Here is a 16,801-nt window from a genome sequence, read left to right as displayed (position 1 = left end):
AAACAATCTAAGGCCACAAGGCAATAAATGTAAATCTTCACAGATTCCTTGACTAATAACCTAATTACACCTAGAATAAGCAGTGGTTTGAGGTAACCTGATTCCTTAAAAAGAAATATATGCTACGTATGCCCAAATATGTTTTCAAGGTTTTTCCCTCAAGAAATTATCCCTCATTTTACATTAAGTCCTTACAAAAGACCTCTTATTACCGGTAGCTCTCTCAAATATTTGATTAGGATTAGCAAAGTAGTGTTTGGGTGTGTGGGAGATACATTAGCCTGAGTTAACTTCAATCAATGCTAGCTTTAGATAAATTTGGTAATTATTAGTGACTAGAGGCCCAGTGCACAAAATTCGTGCATGGAGCGGGGAATGTTCCCTCAGCCCAGCCTGCATCCTCACTAATTGGGGACCCCTTGGGAAATGTCCGACTGCCGGTTTAGGCCCGATCCTACAGGCAGTCTGACAGCCCTCTCACAATCTGGGACTGTTGGCTTCTAACTGCTCACCTGCCTGCCTGTCTGATCGCCCTTAACTGCCTCTGGCTGCCTGACTGTCTGATCGCCCTTAAACGCCTCTGCCTGCCACCTGATTGCTACTAACTGCCCTCCCCTGCCAGCCTGTTTGCCCCCAACTGCCCTCCTCTGCTTGCCAATTTGGTTCTGATTGGTCTGGGTCTATGCCAGTCAGCACCAGAAGCTCTGCCTCCTAGGCAACCATGGGTTCTTCACAGCACCCACATTTGGTTCCTATTGGTCAGTTCCTATGTCAAGCAACATCAAAAGCTCCACCTCCTAGGCAGTCATTGGTTCTTCACAGCACCCACATTTGGTTCTGATTGGTCAGTTCCTATGCCAGTCAGCGTCTCTGGGCCTATCAACGGGGCCTGATCAGAAAGGCGGGGCTGTTCAGCAGCCCAGGTGGAGGCCTGGAGAGAAACGGAGGTGTGGCTGCTGGCCAGACTGGGAGAGAGAAGCAAGTGCTGATCAAAAGCTCCTACAGAGGCAATGGATCAGACCCTGCCTCTCTCTTCACACCTCTCTCTGGCTCTGATTCGCAGGCCCCTCAGCAGTCAGTGCTGGGGCACCGTGCCTGCAGCAGAAGCGCTGACTACAGGACTGACTGCCGGTTGGTTGAGCCTAGGTTGTTACTGGCCGATATGATCCAGGGTTTTTATATATTAGGATGGTATGAATTTACAATTTTCAAGTATTGTCTCTCAAATAAAACTTATGAAGATCACTTAAACAATTCAGTATAGTGAGAATATTGTAGATATCATGAACATTACAAATGCAGGTAAAATTTTTAAAACTGACCTATTAAAGAAATAAATGTCATGGCTTGGAATAAATTTCCAATAAGAAAATCATATCTAGAATCCAAAATGTCTGTATCTTAAACAATCAATATGAATAAGAAAAATATATTCATTAGAAAACTGGAGTTCTAATAAAATGATTTAATAAATAGCATAAGTAGACATTTTGTTATTCCATTTATCCCCATAAAAGTAGACACATACAGTTGTTAATTTTTAAAAATTTTCTAACTGAGACTGAATATTACCCAATATGCAAGTAAGGCCTACATTTGGGCATATAAAACACTTGAAGATAATTTTATTTCTATATGTTGAGAAAAAACTAAGAACTTTCTAGGTACTTTCAGTTAGTTCAATGAAAGCATGGCATATCTGGGAGGAGACTTGGGGAATCCACCTAACCCATCTTACAGATAAAATACTGGCTTAGAGTGACTTGTCCACTGTCATTCATGGCAGTAATGAAGTTTCAAGTCTTCTCTCATTCAAGGGCTACCTGACCATACATGCCTTAAGAACTGTTAGACAGTTGTTATGTTCGAGGTCTTTCTATGAAGTTATAAAAGAAATGTTAAATCACTAGCATTCTGTCTGCTATTTAAAAATCAGACTTAATGCCAGTAGATCTGGAAGGTTCACCTTGATGTGGGCTTAGAATGAATTAAGACACAGAGACCCCAGTCCATCATGAAACACAGTACCATAGGCTTGATCCTGAACTCTACTTTACAGATCAGTGTTTCTCAGTGTCGTCTAAAGAGCAACTACATTAGATTAACTTGGCCTGTACCTTAAAACTGCAAATGCCCTGGCTGTACTCTAAACACATTATCCAATTTCACTCCCCAAGGGTGAGGTTCAAAAATCCACATGGTGTTTTTTACAAGTTTATCTGGTGATCCTACAGCACATTAAAATTTGAAAACTATCCAACTTTGGTTTTTAAACCCTCAGCTCTCATCCATCTGTTGCAACTGAAATCTGTAGCAGAGCACAAAATAGAGTTATAATGTTCACAGCTTATAATAAAAATGAAGTAAAAATTGAGGTAAATGTAGCCTTTGTTCAACAAATGCTATTATTGTACTAACGTATCCATTTTTTTTAAGACAAACAAGATTCATGCAAATTCATGTCACTAAGAGTAACATGTGGGACTGGAATGGTGCCCAAAAAAAGGTACAAGGATCTAAGTAAATAAACACTAAACAAGCAATTCATTATCTGGCTTTCCGTCATGGGGCACATACTCATGCTTCAAAATGAAAACATAAAGAAAAATGACCTCTAAAAGCTATAAAGACAACTATTCCTTCATGAATCTCCACAGAGCTCTTCGTGAGCCAATATATGAATATCCTAGGCTTTCAAAGACAGATTTTTTCATGTTTAATTTATGTAGTACCTTTTTGTTAAAGTGCTAAAAGTATTTTAAAACCCTTTAGATCATGTGTCTATTTTATGTTACACTTATTTTTCTAAGGCAAATTCACTATCTAAAAATTACATGTTCTAGAGTTGACTTTTTTCTCCACCATATCTTAAAATACTAGTTAGTGAACTCTAACTAGTCTATACGAAGATAAACTTTTTATGCTGCTTAGACTACAGACAATTATTGTAACATGAAAAAAAAAACAGTTTTAAACTTAACATGTTTGTTCAAGATATTAAGATATTAAGGTATTTTCTGGATGAACAATTACTTTTTTTATTTCTGTTTATAAAATGTATTGGGGTAATATTGGTTAATAAGACCAAAGTATTTCAGAGGCCACTGTTCCTTTGATAAGTCCTTCTACCACAGAGTCCACAGGCAGGAGCCATATCTGAGACTCCATCAACTTGGCTCACACTTTTTGTCCTGCCCTGGTAATCTCTGAGGCCTGCTCCAGCCAATATTTAGGCCCACCCAAGGTGTCTCCAGTGGCTTTTCCATAGGAATGGCCTGTCATGGCTCATGTTTCATATTTTCCTAAAATCTCTCAAACAAGGAGCATTTGGCTTCAGCACAACACATGCCTCTTGTTATGTGGCCACTCCTGGGCATTTTCAAGCCAAGCACAAGTAGCAACCATCTATAGATCACTTTGTAGCTCATGCTGGGGAGCCCTGGGCAGAACACAGGCAGTGGCTGGCCTTGGCGTGTACCTTCTAGGAGTCCCCAGAGACAGTACACCCAGTGGACAGTTTCAGATCACATAGAAGCACCATCCAACTACCTTCACAAGTGATACACTCAAGGGATGGACTCAGCGGGTACCAGAACCCTGCTAAAGCAGTCCTGCTCTATGGGGTGGGTCCCTGCAAAGCAAATCCTCCACAATGGTAGGAGTTTGGTAGTTGCAGTCAGTCCTTGCAGCTGATCAGCTTGGGGTAAATCCCTCTCATTGATGTGCCAACAGCAATCAAGGCTCAACAAGAGGAGAGTGTAAGTCTACATGGAGGGGGGTGCACTTTGATTACCCAGCTTAGGTGATCAGGGAGGCTGTGCCAGCCACTGGACCATATAGAACACTGACTACCTTAGCCCATTATACCAAGCCTAGGAGATGTATCAGCTCTACCTAATACATAGAAACAAATACAGGAGGCTACCAAAATGGGGAGACAAAGAATCACATCACAAATGAAAGAAAAGAACAAACTCTAGAAAAAGCACTAAAAATAATGGAGACAAGCAATCTACTAAAAGCAGAGTTCAAAACACTGGTTATAAGGATGCTCAATGAATTTAGAACCTCAACAGCATTAAAAAAAGGACTAATCAGAAATGAACGATACACTAGATGAAATGAAGAATAAATGACAGTGAGAACAGATGAAGCCGAGAATCAAATTGGCTATTTGAAATATAAGGAAGAAAAAAAACAACAACACCCAATCATAACTGCAAAAAAAGAAAAAAGATTTCAAAAAATGAAAATAGTATAAGGAGTCTCTGGAGCAATGATAAGCATACCAAAACATTTGCATAATGGGAGTGCTGGAAGGAGAAGAGAAAGAGCGAGAAATTTAAAACTTATTTGAAAAAATAATGACAGAAAACTTCCCTAATCTGGTGAAGGAAAAAGACATACAAGTACAGGAAGCACAGAGAGTCCCAAACAAGAGGAACCCAAAGATGCCCATACCAAGACACCTCATAATTAAAATGCCAAAGGTTAAAGACAAAGAGACAGTCTTAAAAGCAGCAAGAGAAAAGCAGTTAGTTACCTACAAGGGAGTACCCATACGACTGTCAGTTGATTTCTAAAAAGAAACTTTGAAGGCCAAAAGGGATTGACAAGAAATATTCAAAGTGAGGAAAAGCAAGGGCCTATAGCAGGGGTGGGCAAACTTTTTGACTCGAGGGCCACAATGGGTTCTTAAACTGGACCGGAGGGCTGGAACAAAAGCATGGATGGAGTGTTTGCGTGAACTAATATAAATTCAAAGTAAACATCATTACATAAAAGGGTACGGTCTTTTTTTTTTTTTTTTAGTTTTATTCATTTCAAACGCGCCAGATCCGGCCCGCGGGCCGTAGTCTTCCCACGGCTGGCCTATAGCCAAGATTACTCTATCCAGCAAAGCTATCATTTAGAAGTGAATGATATTTAAAGAGCTTAGCAGACAGAAAAAAGTAAAGGAGTTCATCACTACCAATGTTAAAGGGTATTTTTTAAAAAGAAGAAAATAAAGATAAAAATATGAACAATGAAATGGCAATAAATATATTCTTTGAAAAGATTAATAAAATTTACAAAGCATTGCTAGACTCACTAAGGAAAAGTGAGAAAAGACACCTAATAAACAAAACCAGAAATTAAAGAGAAGTTATTGTAGACATCACTGAAATACAAAGGATCATACAAGAATACTATGAAAACTATATGCAACCAAATTCAATAACCTAGAACAGGGGTGGGCAACCCCTGGCATGCGTGCCAAACATGGCACGCCAGTAACTTTTGCTGGCACGTGAAATCCTCTCTTATAATCTTCCATTTACAATTTTTTTCTTAATATCGACTTTTTTATTTTTCAGATAAATTCAGTGTAGGTGCATCTTAGATAAATAAATACATTAAAAAATAAATGTATTTTTCATCAACATATACTGTGTTTTTGTCACTCGAATAAATTTTATTATTTCTTCAAGGTTCTTCACATACGTACACCATAAGAGATATCAAGTAGGCATAACATGTTCTCAAAAAATTAGGGTTGGCACGCAGAAGAATTTTGAGTCAGAGATTTTGCTGGTTTTGGCACGCACTCACAAAAAGGTTGCCCACCCCTGACATAGAAGAAATGTATAAGTTACTAGAAATATATAACCTTCCTAGACTGAATTATGAAGACCTGGAAAACCTAAGTAGACCTATCAATAGTGAGGAGATTGAAACAATCATCAAAAACTTCCCAACAAATAAAAGTTAAGGACCGGATGGCTTCACTAGTGAATTCTACCAAACAGTCAAAGATTTGATACCTATTCTTTGTTCAAACTCTTCCAAAATATTGAAGAAGAGGCAGTACCTCCTAACACATTTTATAAGACCAACATAATCCTGTACCAAAACCCAGCAAGGATAACACACATACACACAAAAACTGCAGACCAATATCTCTGATGAATACAGATGCAAAAACCCTAAACAAAATATTATCAAATTGAATATAACAACACTTTAAAAAAAATATATCATGATCAAGTAGGGTTCACTGCAGAGGCACAAGGATGGTATATGCAAATCGATCAATGTAATACACCACATTAACACAACAAAGGATAAAAAAAATCATACAACTGTATCAATAGATGCAGAAAAAGAATTTGATAAGATACAACATCCATTTATGATTAAAACACTCAATAAAATGGGTACAGAAGGAAAGTGCCTCAACAAAATAAAGGCAGTATATGACAAATCCTCAGCTAATATCATACTCAATGGGGAAAAACTGAAAGCTTTTCCTCTAAGATCAGGAACAAGACAGGGATGTCCTCTCTCACCATTGTTATTCAACGTAGCACTGGATGTCCTAGCCAGAGTAATCAGGCAAGAGAAAAAAAATAAAAGGCATCCAAAATGGGAATGAAGAACAATTTCTTTATATACCCATAAAAAGTTATATAAAAGATACATGTCAGTAGATTCTTAAGAACACATAACAAAAAGGAAGATTTAAACAGATCCTAAAATTTGATCCAATTGACTCACGTAAGTTTTAAGGTAAAACATAGTAATTGAAGACTACTTACTTAGTGTAATTCAGACAAGAGCATATCTTAGTATCTAAATAATAAATCCCAGAAAAAATGTTATTTAAATATAAAAATGCACAGATAAATGATCCTCCGCTTTATAAAAAAAAGCAGGTATATTCTTATTTCAATCCTAAACCAGCCTGCAGGCCTGATGTGGTTGTAAAAGATTTTATCCTCAGATAACAGGGCAGCATAGTTTATGACAACAATCTACCTAAAAACTCATTAAAGTTTTTTTTTCTTTTGGAGTGACATGCATTATCAGCAGAGATTAATCTGATGAGTCTTTAGGTGAGCTCCATTTTTAAAAATGCAATAACAGAGGGCTTTGTTGTCATCTGATGAAAATCAATTAGAGGAGGTAAGGCCACAAGGAAAACTAAAATCACTCATCACCCACCCCTGGCAGCTGAAATGATTTGTCTTCCAAGCTTGGATGATCAGGAGCTATAGTCATATTGCAGAGAAATTAATTTAGTTTCTATATTCTGAACTCACTTTCCTTGTTCTGGAGGATCCAAACACAAATTACTTTTAATCAAGGTTGATATGTTATTAACACCAAGGAGGATCTTTGAAGAATCATTTTTTAAAAATTGACTTTAGCATTTTTCACCTGTGCTTGAGGTGTAACTATAGGAAGGTAACTTATATCATCCTTACTTTCTGGATTCTTTGTCCACAACAAGGCACTGCACTGAATGGCGAAGACAATATATTCCACCAAATACAGCACACATCCTAGAAGAGAATAGGAAAATGAGAATTAGGATTATTGAGTTGAAAATTAAAGTAACATTATTTTTTAAGTATCTTACATTTAATAACTGGTCTTACAGAAAAAGCACCTTGATAATTTGTTATTTTCTCTATCATGGTATTAAGAATATTTCAGAAATAAGATTAGTGATAGTTTGACACAACAGAAGTCCTACTGCTAATAATACATTGTGGAAACCTAGAATTGTGACCAAACCAAAAGTATCCCTAAGAAAGCTCAACTATTACCCTCCCCGCTCTACCCAAACCAGCTACCAACTACCTAAGAAACACAGGCTACAAAGAGTCTCAAGAGGTGATGTATGAGATTCCCCCCTGCAACAGAAGTGATGACAGAGAAGTCTTAAGGAGAAAATAAGCAGGGAAGACTCTGGGGGATTCCTGGTGATTTTGCTTACCATAAAAGTAAGCAAAACTAAACAGAGAACTGAAATTAGAGCAGTAAGCACATGAGTTAATGCTGGAGAAGCTCTAAGGAGTTAGCCTATCTCACGAATGTAAGGGTTTGTGTTTTAATGCCCACCAAGAGAAAGGAGAGGTTTTGGGTTCCAAACAAGGCAGGTAATAGGAAAGTAAATATTCTCTCATAATGTCTGAATCCTTAAAGGACTACACCTCAGTAAAAGAGTGATCTAGGGGAAAATTACTTACTACAAGAAGGAGAAAACAAACAAAAAATGTTTCCTCTAAAGCCATGGGTGGAGGAAGATTACCTCTATATTTATAACCAGTAGTCTTCCCTCACACAGTTTGAGGGTGTGAAATTAAATTACTACGTTACCCAAGAAACCTTGACAAATAAAATAGCATGAAAAGTGGCTCTGGGTCATTAGTACCCCCAGAGTCTTGGTGGAAGCAATATTATCTCAACCCAGGCCAAGTGAGATTGCCACAAATTGAGTTCCCTTGCAATGAGTTTATAATCTAAAATTATACAACAGATGAAGAAACATATCTTATCCTGAGTGAGAATTAACAGACATGACAAACAGAAGGATTAGACTCTCGACAACTGTATTCAGATCATAGAACTATCAGACAGAGACTATGAGTATCCTTAAAAGGGATGAGTTAAAAACCTAAGAATAATGGAAAGAAGGTTGTGGTAGGCTGAATAATGCCATCACCAATGATGTTCACATTCTAATCTCTGAAACCTGTGGATATGTTCCTTTACAAAGCAAGAGAAACCAAATTAAGTATCTTGAGAAGGAAATTAACCGATTATCCCAGCAGATGCAATGTAGAAAATTAACTTTCTAGAGAAAGGGAAATTAACTCGATTATCCCAGTGGAAGCAATGTCATTAGAAAGATACTTAAAAAGGAAGCAGGGTGCTCAAAGTCAGAGAAGCTCTAAAGATGGAAGCAGAGATTAAACTGATACCATTGCTGGAAGCGGGTAACAAGGCAAGGAATGCAGGGAGCCTTTAAGAGCTAGAAAAGGCAAGAACCAGATTCTCCCTTAAAGCCCCAAGAGGAATGCATTCCTACCTACCCAATTTAGACCTCTGACCCTAGAACTATAACAAATTCATTTTGTTTTAAGCTACTAAGTTTGTGGAAATTTGTTACGTGAGCAATAGCACACTAATAAAAGATGCATAAGTATACGGACATGATCATGACAGCAGTGGAATTACAGACCAGTGGAGAAAAGAATGGACTACTGGAAAACTGATTTTGAGACAATATAGAGAAAATAATTATATCCCTGTTTTACACCATATTCAGAATCAAATCTAGGTAGATGACAGGCATAAATATAAAAGGGGAAACTTCTAGAAAAAAATATAGGCAGATATATTTTGGGGCTCAACAAAAATATTTCTTTAAAAAGATACAAAAATAAAAATCATTAAAAAAATAGAAAAAAAAATGGCCCAGATTCCACAATGGTGGCAGAGTAAGTGACAGCTACAGTGACATGCTCCTAGGCCTAAACTAGAATTATAACTTAAAATACAGAAAAACCATCCTGAATGATCAACTGACTACTAGCTGGAGAGAACCACTATAACCAAGGACAGAAAGTGGAGACCACATAGAGACTGGTAGGAAGTGCGGAGGTGCAGAAGGCTGGCCAGGCTCTCACAGGCAGAAGCTTAAGTTCCAGAGGGATATCTCAGCTGTGGGGGTTTCCACTAAGAATTCTTGGGTCTAAACCCCAAGGTGGGCTCCAAGCCCAGAGCATCAGAACTGAGAAAGTTGCCTACAGACCATCTGGCGGTGAAAAGCAGCAGGGGTGCTGTGTGTCAGGGAGAGATGACTCAAAATGCAGGCAGTCTCTTAAAAGGCCAATGCACAAAATTTTGTGTGCAGCCACTCACCTTGGGCTTTGGCAGAAGGAGGGCAAAGGAAGGGCAGAGTGGACTGGAGCAGTGTGAGCAGAAGCCAGGGTTGGGGCTGCTAGGGTTAAACTTGGAAGGCAGATACCCTGGTTTCCTGTGCTGAGTCATTCCCTCAAACATTAGAAAAAAATATTTCTCCAGTGGACCTTTAACTATCCAGGTGGCTTTTGCCTGGGGGGGGGGGGGGGGAAGGGGCATGGGGCACAATTGCCCAACCCTATTGGAAAAACCCTTGCCCCACTCTGTGGCATTTCAAAGGCCCCTTAAAAGACTGAGGATAACAATCAGCTTGCAGGGAGAAGCTACTGCTCCATCCTGTTGGAAAAACCTCTCCTTCTAGACTATGGTCCATAGCCAGAGGCTATTTAAGACTGAATAACAATCAGACTGCAGGTACATATGGGTCTCTGGAGGCTATGAGTCTCTGGCTGGGGCTACAAAAAGAAGACCTTGGTGAACATCTTGGTTCTTTCCAAAGGCACTCAGCCCCAGCAGAAGGAGCTACAAGATGTGGATTGTTGATACCTTCAAACAGGGTACTCAGAGCCAGTTATAAACAGCATCTGATGTTGTCCTAGACTAGAAATTGGGAGTCATAGTAGATTTACCTAATACATAACGCAAAAACCCAAACAGGCAGCCAAAATAGGGAGACAAAAAAAACAAGCTCCAAATGAAAGAACAAGAGAATTCTCCAGAAGAGATAAATGAAATAAAGATAAGAAATTTATCAAACATAGAGTTCAGAATAATGATAGCAAGGATGCCCAACAGCATGAGAAAAGATATAGTAACTATGAATAATTATATAGCACTAATGAGAGCACAGTGGAAGTAATACACAACAGATTAGGGGAAACTGAGGGTCAGATCAGTGAATTAGAAGACAGGGTAGAAAAAAATCTCTCAATCAGAGAACCAAAAAGAAAAACAATTAAAGAACAGGAGGACAGCTTAAGGGAGCTGTGGGATAACATGAAATGTAACAATATCCTCAGAATAGGTGCCAGAAGGGTAAGAAAATGAGGAAGTGATAGAGAATGTGTTTGAAAAAAAATAATGCCAGAAAACTTCCCTAACATGGTAAAGGAAAACGTCACACAAGTTCAGGAGGCACAGAGTCCCAAGCAAGAAGAACCCAAACAGGCCCACGCCCAAACACATCATAATTAAAATGCCAAAAACTAAAGACAGAGAGAGAATCTTAAAGGAAACAAGAGAAAAGCAACCTGTTACCTAGAAAGGAGCTCCCATAAGGCTGTCAGCTGATTTCTCATCAGGAACTCAACAGGCCAGAAGGGAATGGCATGAAGTATTCAAAGTAATGAAAAGCAAGGATCTGAAACCAAGATTACTTTATCCAAGAAAGCCATCATTCAAAATAGATGGTGAAATAAAAAGCTTGCCAGACAAAAAAAAAAGGTTAAATAAGTTTATTGCCACCAAATCAGCACTGCAAGCAATGCTAAAGGAACTGCTGTAATAATAAGAAGTAGAGAGAAATATAGGCATAAAGAATTAAAATGGCAATAAATAAGTACCCGTCAATAATAATATTAAATGTAAACAGATTATATGCTTCAATCAAAGACATGAAGTGGATGAATGAATATGAAAACATGACCCAAATATATGCTGTCTAAAGAGACCCACCTCAAAACAAGACTCACACAGGATGAGAGTGAAGGGATGGAAAAAAAAATTCCATGCAAATGGAAACAAAAACCTGGCATAGCAATACTCATATCTGACAAAATAGACTCAAAATGAAGGCCAATACAGGAGACAATAAAGGTCATTACAAAATACTAAAGGGATCTATCCAACAAGAGTATATAACCCTGGTAAACATATATGCACCAAATATAGGAGCACCTAAATACATAAAAAAACAACAAAAAAAAAACCCCAAACAAAACAAAACAAAAACTTCTGGAGGACATTAAGGGAGAAATCAACAGCAGTACAGTCATAGTATGGGACTTCAACAACCCAGTGACTTCATTGGATAGACCTTCCAAATAAAAAATCAACAAGGAAACAGTGACTCTAAATGACACATTGGATCAGATGGATTTAATTGACATTTATAGAACATTTCACCTCAAAACTGCAAAATATACTTTCTTCTCAAGTTCACATGGGTCATTCTCAAAGATAGAGCACATGCTAGAACACAAAACAAGTCTCTACATGTTAAAGAAGATTAAAATCATATGAAGTATCATCTCAGATTACAATGGAATGAAATTAGAAATTGACTATAATAAAAACACTCATTTACACCATGGAATGCTATGCAGCAGTAAAAAAGAAGGATCTCTTAGCCTTTGTGACAGCATGGAGGGACCTGTAGAGTATTATGCTAAGTGTAATAAGCCAGTGAGAGAAAGACAAGTATCACATGATCTCACGCATATGTGGAATCTAATGAACAAAATAAACTGATGAAAAAAAGAGATACAAAGACATAGAAACATAGACCAGACTGTCGAATCTCAGAGGGAAGGCAGAGGTGGGTGGATGAGTGGGAAGAGATCAACCAAAGAACTTGTATGCATACATGCATAACCCATGGACACAGACAATAGTGTAATGAAGAACTGGGGTAGCGAGTGGGTGAAGGCTACAAGGGGTTAATGGGGGGAAAAGGGGGACATGGAATATTATCAACAATAAAGATTATAAAAAGGAAAATAGTAAAATAAAATGTCAAAGGTAATAAATAAATAAATAAATAAATGAATAAATAAGTAAAAGGGTACTTTTTAGGGAAAATTTTTGAGAAAATGGAATACTGTGAATTTATAAACATCTGGACAACAAAGAAAGTGAAAAGAAAAGCCACAGACTAGGAATGATATGTACAAATATCTTAAAAATAGTTTTTTAAAAATATCAGTTTGAATAACAATTTGGAAGTATCAAGTAAAGTTGAAGATGTACACATCTACAGTGCAGCAATTCTACTGATAGGGATAACTATTACAAAACCTATTATACATATACTAGAGGCTCGGTGCATGAAATCCGTGCACTCAGGCGTCTCTAAGTCCAGCCTGCACCTTCTCACAGTCTGGGAGCCCTCGTGGGATGTCCAACTGACAGCAGCAGTTGGACATCCTTAGCACTGCCACTGAGGCAGGAGAGGCTCCTGCCACTGCCGCTGCACTCACTAGCTGGGGGCCCAGCTTCTGGCTGAGCAGTGCTACCCCTGTGGAATCAGGCCAAAACTGGTTCTGTGACATCCCCTGAGGGGTCCCAGATTGCAAGAGGGTGCAGGCCAGGATGAGGGACACCATCGGTGCATGATCAAGGCCGGGGAGAGATGTGGGAGGTTGGCCAGCCGGGGACGGACCGCAGGAGGGCTCCAGGGCATGTCCAGCCCGTCTTGCTAAGTACTGATCTGCGGGATCCCAGCAGCAAGCTAACCTACCAGTTGGAGCGCCTGCCCCCTGGTGGTCAGTGCACATCATAGCAACTGGTCGAATGTCTGCCCCCTGGTGGTCAGTGCATGTCATAGTGAGCAGTTGAGTAGCCTTCGCATATCATTAGCATATTATGCTTTGATTGGTTGAATGGTTGACCAGTCGACCAGACACTTAGCATATTAGGCTTTTATTATATAGGATACCAGAAATTGGTATAAAAATATTTGTTGCTACATTGCTTTTAGACAGCATAGCATAATTTTTATGAGGAAAGATTCTGGCTGCTTGAGTTCATGTCCTAGGTGTTCCATCTACTGGCTGTTTCACCTTTAACAAGGTACTTACCTCTCTGTAGCCCATTTTCTCATCTGTAAGATGAGAATGATAGCATTTATCTCATAGAAGATTCTTCTGGGGATTAAGTGAGTTAACATTTATAAAGAAGATAAACAGTGCCTGGCACAAAATAAGAATTACATAAGCATCTGTTAACAAATATCCATCAACAGGAAAGTGGACAAAATAAAATGTGCTAGGTTCATATGTGTAATAAAGAATTTAACCTGGTCCACAAAGAGGTCTTACATTAGTCCTCAGCTTCTGGAAAGTCAACTCTATGTCCTAGAAATGCCAAGTCTGAAAGGAGTGCCTTGGGTCATCAGACAGTCTAATAAAATGACAGTTTTAGGATGGGGTCTAGCCATTCCAGAAAAACTAACAGTGTGATTTAGGTTGGAGGCTTTGGGTCATGTGGTATCATCAGTCAATTTCCAGTGAAGATGGAGACCGAGATCAATCCCATGGGCCATCAGTCATGCCTGAGTGATGGAATTCAAATAAAAACTCTGAACACTGAAGCTCAGGCGAACGTCCCTGGTTGGCCATGCTCTGTGCATACTATTACACAGCAATACCAGAAGGGTAACACTGTCCTGAATACAAGGGGAGAGAAAAACTGGAATCTCCACTTCTAGAACACCCCTATACTCCATCCAATGCACCTGTTCCCTTGACTGCTTTCAATCAATACCCATTCCCTGTAATAAAGCATAACTGTAAGTGTAACAGCCTTTAGTGAGTCCTTGGAGTTCTTCTAATGAGCTACTGAACCTGAAAGCGTTTTGGGGAATTCCCCACACTTGCAGTTGGTGTCAGAAGTGAGGGCAGATTTCTTGCAACTGCACCCTATAACTGTCCAGTTGATTTAACCTCTCACATTGTATGATGGAATACTGTAAGCAATTTAAATGAATGAATTACAGCCCAATTTATCAATATGAATAATTGACAAAATCACAAAAAATTGAGTGATAAAGCCAGCTGGAGAAGAATATGTCCAGGGTAGCAATTTTCAACCTTTTTCATTTCATGGCACATATAAACTAATTACTGAAATTTCGTGACACACTAAAAAATATATTTTTTGCCAATCTGACCAAAATAGGTATAATTTTGATTCATTCACATTGGATGACTATTGTATTGGCTGTTGTCATTTTTTTGTTTGACAATCTAAGGCAAAAGAGGACAGTGCCCTTGATTAAATAGTCAGGTCATGGCATGTTTGAAAAATTCTTGAGTGCCGTCAGAGAAATGGCAGCATGAGAGAGCCCCTTGGCCTCTCCCCATGAAATGTCAACTAGTATCCAACTAGAATTCAACAAAGAATTCCCGGCTCAATACAGAAGCATGCCTAAGAAACCCACACACTGAAAACATCTAAAGGCGGGCAACTGAGACTATAGGGGGAGATGCGAAGGAAGGAAAATGCAGACAGCACAAAGACACAGCCCTGCAGCCCGGAGCTCAAGGCTAAGCCTGGAGAGGGGAGGAAGCCAGTGAAGCAGGTGCTTCATTCCACTGGGAGGAACAGAGAGCTGCAGGGAGCAGTCCAGTGGGGCGAGCAGAGTGAATGGTGACTGAGCCAGCAGACACCTGACACAGCATGAGGTTCTGCCTTGCGGTATTCTGCTGTTAGGCCTAGTGTTGGTGTTTCAGACAAAGAAATGGAACCAAAGAGCCCTGCTGGTGCGTGGATTCCCAAATCTCTCCTTCCATTGCCCCTGGAGTCGGGTTGAGGAATATATTACCTGTAAACCAAGAGTTATTGCAGTAGAACTGCTGTTTCCTTCCGTGACTGATCCTCAGTTGGAGTGCTTGGAGGGGGTCCCCATGGAGGTTAGGGATCACCATTACAATGAGGGCAAGATAAACCCCAAGGAGCTCAGCTGTACTGTCTTACAAAAGCCATGGAGGTCAAGACTGGGATAGCCCCAGATGTTAAAAAAAAAAAAAATCTTGTGATTTAGCACCATCTACTGGAAAATAGTAGAAAGACCTCTCCAGAGGAAGCTGCTGTCATTAATATGGATGGATATAAATACATAGGCAAAGAACATCAACTATCATGAATAACCATGATAACGAGGATGATCAGAAAGAAAATGAAAAATATCCTGAAAGCAGTCTGGGACACATGGAAATATATGATACAAATAACAGAGATTCAAGGTTTCAGTTCTGAAAATACTCAATGTGATGTGAGAAAATGCAGACAGGCAATTCATTGCACCCAGAAAACAAATCAATGAACAAAATGAGTACTATACTAAAGAAATTGAAACTTTTAAAAAGAACCAAACGGAAATCCTGGAAATGAAGCATGCAATTAAGAAGATTATGAGTGAACTACTGAGCATAGAAAACAGAGCCAACCAGATGGAGGAAATAATTAGTGATATCAAAGATAGGAATCTAGAAATTATGCAGAGGGAAAAAGAGACCTGAACATAAAGCAAAATGAAAGAACTCTACAAGAACTATCTGACCCCATCAGAAAAAGCAATAATAGAATAATAGTCATTCTGGGGGAGGAAGAGAGAGAGCAAGGAACAGAGAGTCTACTCAAACAAATAAGGGTTAAGAATTTCCCAAACCTATGGAAAGAACTAGATCCTCAAATCCAAGAAGCAAACAGAACACCTAGTTACCTCTATCCAAAGAGGCCCTCTCCAAGGCACTTTGCATAAAAATTGTCAAAATTTAATGGCAAAGAAAAAATTTTCAAAGCAGTCTGGGAAAAGAAGGAAATGACCTACAAAGAAAAACCCATCAGAATTTCATCTGACTTCTCACCAGAAATTCTACAAGCCAGAAGAGAGTGGAACCAAATATTCAAACATCTGAAAGAGAGAAATTACCATCCATGAATAATATAATCACCAAAATCATCCTTCAAATACGAAGGAAAAATAAACATTTCCCCAGACATGCAAAAGCTGTGAGGTATTTTATCAACAGAAAACCTCCATTGCAATAAATACTCAAGGGAGTTAATCAACCCAAAACAGAGAACATAAGGTCACAACACTAAGAGTAAGATCACCAGAAAACTTACAGCCTGAACAGGGATAATCTGTGACAACAAAAACATAAAAGGTGAGAGGGTAAAGTTCTGAACTGGCCAAGGAGAATGAAGATCAGATGCACTCAAAAGAAAAACAAACTACGGTATATACGCAAGTTTATTTTTTATAAACCTAACTAGAGGCCCGGTACACAAAAATTTCTGCACTTGGGGGGGGAAGGAGGAGTCCCTCAGCCCGGCCTGTGCCCTCTCGCAGTCTGGGACCCCTCGGGAGATAACGACCTGCTGG

General features: G+C 39.1%; 1 protein-coding gene across 1 annotated transcript in view; it reads right to left on the bottom strand.

The window, feature by feature from the left end:
• Positions 1-16,801, bottom strand: part of CHM (choroideremia (Rab escort protein 1)) — a 133,484-nt gene that overhangs the window by 59,369 nt on the left and 57,314 nt on the right. Inside the window, exon 5 of the mRNA XM_006752799.2 lies at positions 7,248-7,325. Coding sequence (XP_006752862.1) covers positions 7,248-7,325 — 78 coding nt within the window. The remainder of the gene's footprint in view (positions 1-7,247; positions 7,326-16,801) is intronic.

Source organism: Myotis davidii, unplaced genomic scaffold (genome assembly GCF_000327345.1).
Source record: "Myotis davidii unplaced genomic scaffold, ASM32734v1 scaffold2171, whole genome shotgun sequence".
Lineage (NCBI taxonomy): Eukaryota > Metazoa > Chordata > Mammalia > Chiroptera > Vespertilionidae > Myotis > Myotis davidii.
Note: the sequence above shows the minus strand (reverse complement) of the source record. Positions and strands in the feature narration are given on the sequence as shown.